Below are 11,357 nucleotides of genomic sequence, written 5' to 3' on the forward strand. Positions count from 1 at the left end.
TAGCTAGCATTCTGTTCATTTTAGCTAGGGTCAGCTTCCTTTTAGCTCATGTTTTGTTTCTGTTACCTAGCACTTTGTTCATTTTAGCTAGGGTCAGCTTCCTTTTAGCTCATGTTTTGTTTCTGTTACCTAGCATTTTGTTCGTTTCAGCTCGGGTCAGCTTCCTTTTAGCTCATGTTTTGTTATTTTAGCTAGCATTCTGTTCAATTTAGCTAAGATCAGCTTCCTTTTACCTCATGTTTTGTTCAATTTAGCTAGCATTCTGTTCATTTTTAGCTAAAATCAACATCCTTTTAGCTCATGTTTTGTTTCATTTAGCAAGCATTCTGTTCACTTTAGCTAGGATCAATTCCTTTTAGCTCATGTTTTGTTCCTTTTAGCTAGCATTCTGTTCATTTTAGCTAAGAACAGCATCCTTTCAGCTCATTTTTTTTCTTTTAGCTAACATTCTGTTCATTATAGCTAGGATCAGCTTCCTTTTAGCTTATGTTTTGTTCCTTTTAGCTAACATTCTGCTCTTAAGTTTTAACAACTTAGCTTCAGCTTCTTCCACAGATGTCAGCGGACATTCAGCTCTCGACATTCTCTGCAGTTTTCGTTTCTACTTTGGTTTATAGTAAACAACAATGAGCCGAAACTCTCCAGTCCAGTTGGCCTGTTCAGTTTCCTCCTCAAACATTGTCGCTCTTTAGGTTGTTGTTCAATAAACAAACGTTTGTTTCCGTTCGTGAAAACAACCGGAGTGCGTCAGATTTGTTGTCGGTGCAGGATGTCGTGTCTTACCTCGTGTTTTAGCTTCGCGACCGTCTGCATGGTGTCGCTGTCGTCACGCACCGCTGAAAACACAACAAATACAAAATAAAACATTTATTTTCTCTGTTTGTTGATGTGAGCGTTCAGGGTTTGTTTACTTGAGGCGGCTGAATCTGGGCTGGGACAAAACTCGAACCTCTGAGCCGAGCTGCCGTGGGTCTCTGTCTCGATCCCGTCCACAAACCTGGACAAAATCAAACTACATGAAAAAACGTCTGTGTTTAGTTATTGAGTTAAAAAGGACTTCATTTCAGGACATTTAACTATCTGGACATGAGCTGGTCCTGCACGTGTCTATGTGCATGTGTGGCTGTTAGCAAAATATCTCCTGAGTACCTGGACCATAGAAACTACACCTGGACCATAGAAACTAAACCTGGACCACAGAAACTAAACCTGGACCATAGAAACTAAACCTGGACCACAGAAACTAAACCTGGACCATAGAAACTAAACCTGGACCATAGAAACTACGACTGCACAAAAAAAACCTACACAAGGGCAACCCTAATTGTCTTTTAGCAAAATATCTCACCAACACCTGGAGACATTTTAATGAAACTCCCAGAAAAGAATCGGCGGGCGAGCACTTACAACTCTAATTTTTGGAGTCAGTCCAGTTCAAGATGGCCGCCGCAGCTACTGAAACTTTAAATTTCTTTGGCTGCAGTAAGAGCAAACCTCCACACGGTGGCAGCAAAGCACAACAGATCCTGACGTTACTCCTGAACATGGTTACAGGTATCCATCAGGTGTTACATGACAAATACAGAAGAGTTCATGAAGCAGAGTTTCTGATCAGACGTCTACTCGGCCAGATGATGAATAAGATCTACTCAGCCAGATGATGAATAAGATCTACTCAGCCAGATGATGAATAAGATCTACTCTGCCAGATGATGAAGATCTACTCAGCCAGATGATGAAGATCTTTCTGCTGGAGGCAGAACTGTGTGAACTTTATGACAAAGTCACAGTTAAACTGGGCCTTGAGTAAGACACAGTTTGATGAAATGAGACCAGCGAGCTGCAGTTTGGTTGAACGTCGTGATCACATCTGATGGTGTTTCTCATTTTCACGGCTTCTAAGAGCACCGCTTCAGCAGCGCTCCTGGAAACCTTCTTGTGACGCCTCAGTTGGTGGGTCCACGTTTGTGTTCGACCATCAGGCTGGAATCATTCAGGCGCATTACTTAAGAGTCTCATCAGTTTCTGAAGAGAGGCCTGGAACGCAGATGAGACCTTTCACCCACGTCTGCCGTGAGAGGGATCTGAACAGCTTCGGCTGAAACTCCAGATCCAGGGAATAGGTAGAAAACCTTTTTACCGGGTCAGATCGTGGCAACAGAAAACCTCTAAGAAGCTTTTTTTGGTACCATTTGAGGTTTTAGCACAGCGACTGCTTGTCTGAGGCTTTCTTTTCAGTCAGAGTTTCTTTCTGTCTTTTATTAAGAGTGCTGTCAGGGAGTGAAAGACGTGGTTACCATGGTGACCTGGTTGAACTTTTTGTTTTCATCTTCAAGGGAAATCCATCTGTCCGTTTTCTTTACCCACTAAATATTAAAATAAACAAAATTGTAAGTTTAAAGCTGAACTTATAGGTAACTTAGAAAAACATCAGCTAAAAGCTAATTGAAGCTAAACTGCGGCTATTAGTTAAAATGAACAAGATCTTTGCTAAAACAGAAATTTCAAACAGTCACTAGAAGCTAAAAGAAGCAAAGCAGTTGATAAAAGCTAAAGAAAAAAAAAGAAGCACAACAGTATCTAAAGGTTTGGAATCAGCTAAAGTGTTGCTAAAAGCTGAAATTAGCAGAACAGGAAGAGCTCGACTCAGATCTGGCAGGGAGCTATTTACCACCTGAAGCCTTGTTTTAGTTGCTCCTTCACTAAAACCGGGTCTTGTTCAGAACACGACACGGTGCATCGGCGTGTCAGAGAGCTTTTGCAGCTGAAGGCGTCCTTACAGACAGAGATCCTCTGGCTGTCAGCAGGTCAAAGGTCACTCAGCGCCGGCAGAGGACCGACCGCAGGAGAGGAGCTGCATGACAATCAGCAGCAGCCGAGATTCGGCCTAAATTATTCAGGGAGCTGCCGGGAGCTCGGCTCCTCTGAACTGAGCTCGTTCAAAGAGAAGCGAAGGTCCGAACCCTTTAGAGTCTACGATGAAAGCAGCAGAAGATCAGCCGAAGAGCAGTTTGGTGATTGATCGATTCACAGCAGGTTCCAGAGCGGCGTCATTTATTCAACCAGCCACTTGTAGAACCTCCCTCAGTGGGTTTAGTCTCTCTCGTGGTTGTGGAGTTCTGGTCCACTCTTCTTTACAACGTTTCAGCTCATTGAGTCTCTTAGAGCATTTTAACCAGACTGAAGTTCTGTGGCTGAGTGGTTAGAGGAGTCATCCTCCAGTGGGAGAGTTGGGGGTTCAATTCCAGCAGTAGTCACATGTTGAAGTGTCCCTGGGCAAGACACTGAACTCCTCACTGCCTCTCATGTGTGTCCCATCAGTGTATGAATGATTAGCCTCTACAGATTCTGATTATCTTTGTAGTAGAGTGCTGTATGAAGTCACCACCAGATGAAGAGCTTCTCAGCGTGACCTCAGCAGAAGTAAGGAGGACCTTCAGGAGGATTAATCCTCACAAAGCAACTGGTCCAGACAACATCCCCAGAAAGGTGTTGAAAGACTATCAATCAGCTCTGCGAGGTGCTGGCAGACATCTTTAACTCCTGACTCACCCTGGAGACAGTTCCCACCTGTCTGAAGACTGCCACCATCATCCCAGTCCCAAAAAGCTCTACAGTGTCTGGTCTGAATGACTATCGGCCAGTAGCCCTCACCCCGATAGTCGCTAAATGCTTCGAAAAACTGGTCATGACTCACATCAAAACAATCAATATCAACGAGGACCCTCACCAGTACACATACCATGAGAACCGATCAACAGAGGACACCATCTCCTCTGTGGTCCACACTGCTCTCTTCCACCTGGAGCAGAAGAACTCCTACGTCCGTATGCTCTTTGTGGACTTCACAACTGCCTTCAACACCATGATCCCCCAAACCCTGATGGACAAACTACTCACACTAGGACTAAGCCCCTCCATTTGCAACTGGGTCCTGGACTTCTTAACAAACAGACCACAGTTAGTGAGGATCCACGACTTACATTTTATTGTGGGATGTAACTGGGACCCTGCGTACATAATCTCGTTCCACCACATGTTTCAATGTTGCTGCTGATCTGTTTCAATGTTGCTGCTGATCTGTTTCATGTTGCTGCTGATCTGTTTCATGCTGCTGCTCATCTGTTTCATGTGGCTGCTCATCTGTTTAATGTTGCTGCTGATCGGTTTTATGTTGCTGCTGATCGGTTTCATGCTGCTGCTGATCTGTTTCATGTTGCTGATGATCTGTTTCATGCTGCTGCTGATCTGTTTCATGTTGCTGCTGATCTGTTTCATGCTGTGCTGATCTGTTTAATGCTGATCTGTTTCATGTTGCTGCTGATCTGTTTCATGCTGCTGCTGATCTGTTTCATGCTGATCTGTTTCATGCTGCTGCTGATCTGTTTCGTGTTGCTGCTGTTCTGTTTCATGCTGCTGCTGATCTGTTTCATGCTGATCTGTTTCATGCTGCTGCTGATCTGTTTCATGTTGCTGCTGATCTGTTTCGTGTTGCTGCTGATCTGTTTCGTGTTGCTGCTGATCTGTTTCATGTTGAGGTGTTCATTCGTGCTCATCTGCTCACAAAGACTTGTTTGTGCTGATGTTCGACCTAATGGTTTTATGTTATTAGTGCTTAGTGTATTTAGTTGTTTTTCTTGGTTCATATCTTAGATGTTATTACTGTTTTTTCTTTTACATTTTATTGTTTGATGTAACTGGGACCCTGAGTACATATCGTTCCACCACATGTACCACATGGGGTGTGTTTGACAAAGAATCTCTGACTCTGACTCTGAGTTTGTGATGAATCAGAACTTCCTGTCAGGTGAGTTAACCCCGCCCCTCCAGGTGAGTGGGTGGCTCCCTACCGAGGACTGAGGTCTGGCTGCGGGCAACTGAAGTTCACCACGGGGATCTGCAGGCTGGTGGGTCGGCTCTGATCGCTCATCGATCTGAAGGGCCTGGGTGGCAGCAGCGGCGAGCGCAGGGGGGAACGCAGGGGGGAACGCAGGGGGGAACGCAGACCTCGGGCCAACCTGCCTGAATGGGGCACCGCAGGGAGAGGAGAGCGCTCACCCTCGGAGCCCGATCCCTCCTCGTCTTCCCGGATGGCGGCGAGCTTCTTTATGATTCCTCCGTTGCTCTCGCAGTCGGCCTGATGAGGAGAAAACAGCAGTGGGTTGTTTATTTTACAGCACAGTTCTGAGACAAACAAACAACAACAAGAACAATAAAACCAGATTTATGATTTAAAACCTTCATGTCAGAGTTCAGACTACATCAAAAGTGATGGATTTGTTTCAAGTGGTGGCTCCTGAGCAAAAACCAAAGTTTACAAACTGTCTCAAATCTTCTGTGAAAAAACATGCTAGATGTTGCTTAATATTTCATTTATTGTTGTTTGTTTTTGTGCTCGAAATGGTCTCTCCCAGAAAATTTTAAATAAAGTAGATGCCAGTTCCTGCATTCTGGTGTATTTTAACAGGTTGGTGAACATCTACGATTAGTACATAAATAAATACTTGATTAAGTAACTATTTTAGAGAGCAACAAGAAGTAGCCTGACCAACAGCTCTCCTTGTGTGAATAGAGCACACGCCGCTTCTCTCACGCATCCTAACTATACCCCCCAACCTGGACAACAACTGCCGGCATTAACGTGGCGCTAAGTTAGCACACAACCCAGAGGTGTCTCCCCCTCCTCCCTCTGCCCCGTCCACAAAACCCAGAAGAGATGAGCACCCTGCCAAAGCAAGTGACCTCGAGAAAACACTGCATGCAGTGTGGTGAGATGTTGTAGGTAACCAGGAAAACCCGGAGTGGACTTGTAGTGGTTTGAGTATTCTCCTATTAATCAAGTGGAAGGGATTTGTTCTAGCAGAAATAGAAACAGCATTGGGTGAACTAATGGGGGTGGGGGGGTCCCAAAATAATATTTTTAAATGCCCTGAACTTATCACAGCCGCACACACATTCACCACAGAACCGCTTCAATAAGGTCTTATCATAGTAATAAAAATGTCCTGGGTTTAGTCTCTCCTCTCTCTGCTCCAACTGGATTGAAACAGAATATCTCCACTGTCAGACTCAGCAGGTTTCACTGCAGCTCAGCGCTCATGTCAGGTCAAGTGTTAGCGGTCGTACTACAGAGCTAAAACCAGCTGAATGTGTCCACAGGACAGAAAGTCTGACGCCTCAGTGAGACTGTATTGGAATCACTGGTGATGAACGCAGGTTGTGAACGGTACAACCCCGTGACAGTAAAGAAAGTAAAAAAAATTGAGAATAAATCACTAAAATAATTTTAAATTCCATTCAAAATGGTGAAAATATTTGAAAAATACACAGAAGAAAACAATACAAAGCAAGCTCAGTAAATAAGTCATTTACATGATTTATCAGGAGGAACTACTTTGTGGAGCGAATTCGTTTTTTAGCTGGGGCTGCGCTCTACCTGCCTCTATGGACCGGCTGCCACTTGTTGTTTAAATCACACCTGAAAATAACGTTATGTCTCGCCCAGAGGATGACTCTCTGCTACTACCACAGCAAATTGAAACCCAACATCTGTAACGTTAGCCGAGTTGCAGCTGTTTATTTGTGTGTTTTAGGATCAGCTGTCTGTGGCAGACATTTTGACATTTGTCTCTTGCCTGCATTTATAAAGAAAACAAACTTTAAAAATGTAATAATATACAGAAAAAAAAGCTATCTGCATAAAACTGGTGAAACAAACTTGAAATATTAAATTTGACACGAGACTATTTATGATGAAGTGACTTCTGAAAATCTACTTTTATCTGCACAGAGTGGATTATTTTAAGCAAACTAAACCTTTCACACAAACTAAGAACATTTATATTTGGTTGATTATTTGTTTGTGGTAAAAACGTTGATGGAAAGTCTCTTTATTGTCCCCCGTCACAAAGCAAAGACGGGAATTGGAAATACCTTCCACCTGTATTATGAGCATAACGTGAAGGTGCTGACTTCCATTTTGGAACACAACAATTATATGTGAAGGGGACGTGGCCCCCCTCACATAAAAAAAAAAATCATTTGGACACCCCCACATTTACCATGTAATGTTAGTTCAGCGCTGTTTCTATTTCTTCATGAATGAATCCATTCCACTCGATTCATAGGAGAATACTCAAACCACTAAAAGTCCACTCCGGGTTTTCCTGATTACCTACAACAAGTCACCACCCAGCATGCAGTGTTTCCTCGAGGTCACTTGGCTTGGCAGGGCGCTCATCTCTGGGGGGGTTGTCAACGAGGCTGGGGAGGAGGGGGAGACACCTCTGTGTTGCTTGCTAGCTTAGTGCCACATTTGAGTTGGCAGTTGTTGACTGGGGTGGGGGATGGGCATAAGAGAAGCGGAGTGCTACGTTTGTAGCATCTAAGCTAGCGCATCTGTATTGCATGCTGCTACATTAGTGCCAGTAGTTATTGACGAGGTTGGGGGGGACAGGATGTGTGAGAAAAGCAGAGCGTGCTCTATTCACACAAGGAGAGCTGTCGGTCAGGCTACTCCTTGTTGCTCTCTAAAATAGTTAATGAATCAAGTAATTACTTATGTAGGTAAATGTAGATGCTGAAAAATGGCATCTACTTTATTCAAATTTTTCTCAGAGAGGGTGATTGACGTCTGAAGGAACAAGACAGATTGGCAGGTAGCATGTGGAAGAACCTTACACAGCCACAACAAGCAGGCTCCTCCTCCTCGCGCTGCTCACCAGCTCGGTCCACACTGCTTTGGGACAGCAGCTCATTCTTCTTGCAGTAAGTCAAGATAACGTGGTTGTGGCACCGTTTATTACCGTAAAGAAACGATTCTTACCGAGGAGGAAATTGAGTCAAACTGCCAGAGAGCTGAAGAACACGGAGCGAGCAGCGTGAGCCACACTGCAGGGATTCAAACCTCTGACAGCAGCCAACGTTCAACGTCGTTTTGTCACGTCAGCCTCTTGAAATCACAGCTTGTTGATCTACAAGTACCCCCCCCCCCCCGCCCCGTGTGATTAGTGGAGTGCAGGCAGCCGAGTTGGAGAGCGGCGGCGCTCCACCATCTGCAGGCTCCTCCGAAGCTCTGCCAAGTGTCGTCAGCGTTGCCAGATCGGGACAAACTCGGCTGTTTACTGAGGAGCGTTCAGCTCGTTGTCGCTCTCAGCCTTCGCCCAGTCGGCTCGAGTTCTGTCGGACCCGGCTCTGAGCTGGATCCGCTCCAGTACTCGCCCACAACACCAGCGGAGCTCACATTCTCGTCACGCTACAAACGACGTCCAGCAGGTAAAGAATCAATCACGAGTCCAAACAGGGATGCTGACGGTGCGTTCAAGCACCCCCTCCTCAGTTTGACCTGCTGCTCTCGGCGCTGCGCAGACAAACAAACGCAGCTCTGCAGCTAACGTGGACTTTCCATGTCTGAAGAGCAGCTGCTGCTTTTAGTCAGCTTCATGAAGAGTGCTGCCAGGGAGGAAACACATGTGCTGTTACCATGGTGACCAGGATGCTACTGGTTTAACTGGTGCAGTTGGTTTAACTTTTATTTTCATCTTCTTTCACTTCACACATTTTATATGAAAAGAAATCCATCCATCATCCAACCATCAATCCATCCACCCGTCCAATATCCATTCATCAACCATCCAACCATTATCCATCCAACCATCATCCATCCATTATGCAGTCATCATCCACCCATTATCCATCCATCATCCATGATCTATCAACCATCATCCATAATCCATCTGTCTATCATCCATCTATTAGTTATCCATCATCCATCCATCCAACCATCATTCAACCACCATCCATCCATGATCCAACCATTCTCCCATCCATTATTAATTCATCCTCCAACCATCATCCATCCATCATTATCCATTCATCATCCATTATCATTCATCATCTGTCCATCATCCATCCAACCATCATCCATCTATCCATTCATCCAACCACCATCCACCCATCATCCAACCATCCATCCATTATCCATTCATCATCCATCCATTATCCAACATTATACAACAACCTCCATCCATCATCCAAATATCATCTGCCCATCCATCCATTATCCATTCATCATCCATCCATTTTTACTAAATGCTAAAATTAGCAAATAACTATGAAAATAATAGATTAGAAAAAAAAGTTGCTTTAAAATGAAACGAGATAAAATTATTCATATCTAAAAGTACCATAAGAAGGTTTATTTGCCTAATGTTCAGCTTGTGCTTCTGTGTTTGTGTTCGGAGCTGATGTCCGTGCTGCCTTCACTTCCCTCTCCTGTCGGACGGGGCAGCGTCCGTGCTGCCTTCACTTCCCTCTCCTGTCGGACGGGGCAGCTGTTGAGTTGCTCCATTCACGAGCCGACGTTCATTCAGCAGAGGAGCATCCTCATTCACAACCGAACCCTCACTCAAAAATCAAACCAGCTTATCACCTGAAAACATCCGCTCCAGGTGATAGCCCGTTCCCGTCAGGTTTTGGGGGGTTGTTTTCTGCACGTTTTCTCCCAAAGCTGATTAAAATCCAGCCCCGGTTCTTCCCTCCCCCTCTCTTTGTTGTCTCCATCCAGTCTTGTGTTTTTTTGGGCTCACATGGCTCGGCTGGTATTTTTAGCTCACAGAGGTTTAATTTTAGCTGAGGTTTTGCCAGGAGGGAACCGAGCTGAGAGGATGTGAGCGTGTGTGTTCACGAGCGCGCCACGTGCCGTCTTGAAAAACCAACAACTGTGAGGCGTCACACACACACACAAAGACCTGCTGGTGTGTGTGACGCCTCCAGCCTCCTATGGAGCTCCTGAAGCTGCAGATGTGGACCTGAAGCTGCAGATGTGGACCTGAAGCTGCAGATGTGGACCTGAAGCTGCAGATGTGGACCTGAAGCTGCAGATGTGGACTCGGCTTCGGTTCGGTTCAGGGATCACGAGAAGATGAAGGGCTGCGTGTTTGTGAGTCGGCACGTGGATGCAGATACGAGCGAGGTCCTTCCCTTCATCCTGATGTTCGCTGCCTCCATCTGCTTGCTGTTCTATATTTATCCACTCAGGGACGACCCTGTCCCTCCCCCACCCTCCTCGCCGGCCTATTTTTAGCCTCCCCCTGCGGTCGGGTGAGGATGCTCTGCAGCTTTTTGCTGCATGCGTGCTCGGTGAGACACGCAGACCTTTGCAAGCCACATTCTACATTACAGAGAAAAGCTCAGTTTTAATGATTTCTCACTAATAATCATTTTTTTAATCTTTCTTTAGAAATGCCTTCGTAGTTTAACAGACATCTTTTTAAAAATATGCTCAATATTTTGTTTTTTAAGACCTAGATTCACAGGATCAGTTTATGGTGAGTTACAGGTGATTCGTTCAAATAGAAATCTGCTGGAGTTAACAGGACTTCGTTAAAATCCACGGACTTGGCCAGGAGCACCGGTGCTCTGCAGCGGCTCATATTAAAGTGATTTCATATCAAGTCGGTGGTTTTACGCCACATGAAGCCGCAGGAAGCGCCGTGAGATCGGTGTTATGAAAGTGGTTTGAGGCTCAGCTGCCGCAGAGACGGGGAATGGGTGGAAGGAGCATCTGGGCAGAAAAGCGTCCGGTTCTAACCTCCACCTGGCTGCTGGTTGCAGCTTCAGCTCCATGTTTACAAAGTGTTTTTACATTTGGGTTTTTTTACTAGAGCACGACCGATGTATCGGCAGGGACGATAATTCTGGCCGATACAGACGTTTGGGGACAAATCGGTCACAGCGATTATGGTCCCAATATCAGCTGATATAAACACCAGTGTTTCCCCTACCTTCATACAAGCAGGGCGCCCCGCCCGGTCAACAGAACCGAGCTCTTCAGCTAAACTGCTCGCTGGTACAATCAGCGAGCAGCACAGATGTCTCAGTGTCACAGTCTTGCATTGTGTGTCTGTAACAGTAATATTTATATTAATGGAGTGTAATATTATTTGTATCATGTTTCATTGTGTTGGATTTTTTATTTTAATCATATCATAGACAGAATCAGTAAAAGGTTTTATAGTGTAACATATTATTTTGTCATCAGCGTACTGTATTGTAATATTGATATCATGTTGTTGAAGCCAGGCGGTCTGAGCAGCTTCAGGTCCACTTGGTTTGCTTTTGTTCCACATACTGAGTCCCAGGAGAGTCCTGCCCGGCTGCTCACCTGGTCTGAGTTGTTTATTATTTATTAAAGACTCGTTTCGCTCCCACCTGCCTGCAGGCCGCCTCGTCTCTCAACATAAAAACCGTCTCCAGAGGTTTGAAGCAGAGCTAAAGCAGCAGCTGCACACGACCTGTTCTTCAGCTGCATGTTGTTGTTTTTAACTCTGTTTGTTGTTGTTTTAACTCTGATAGTT

General features: G+C 45.1%; 1 protein-coding gene across 1 annotated transcript in view; it reads right to left on the reverse strand.

Annotated features, from left to right (window-relative positions):
- kcnh3 (potassium voltage-gated channel, subfamily H (eag-related), member 3) overlaps positions 1-11,357 on the reverse strand; it is a 37,022-nt gene that overhangs the window by 1,474 nt on the left and 24,191 nt on the right. Inside the window, exons 11-13 of the mRNA XM_037696498.1 lie at positions 4,851-5,137; positions 912-997; positions 784-836 (exon numbers count right to left, since the gene is read on the reverse strand). Coding sequence (XP_037552426.1) covers positions 784-836; positions 912-997; positions 4,851-5,137 — 426 coding nt within the window. The remainder of the gene's footprint in view (positions 1-783; positions 837-911; positions 998-4,850; positions 5,138-11,357) is intronic.

The sequence above is a fragment of the Nematolebias whitei genome, chromosome 23 (assembly GCF_014905685.2).
Source record: "Nematolebias whitei isolate Nwh7 chromosome 23, NemWhi1, whole genome shotgun sequence".
NCBI lineage: Eukaryota > Metazoa > Chordata > Actinopteri > Cyprinodontiformes > Rivulidae > Nematolebias > Nematolebias whitei.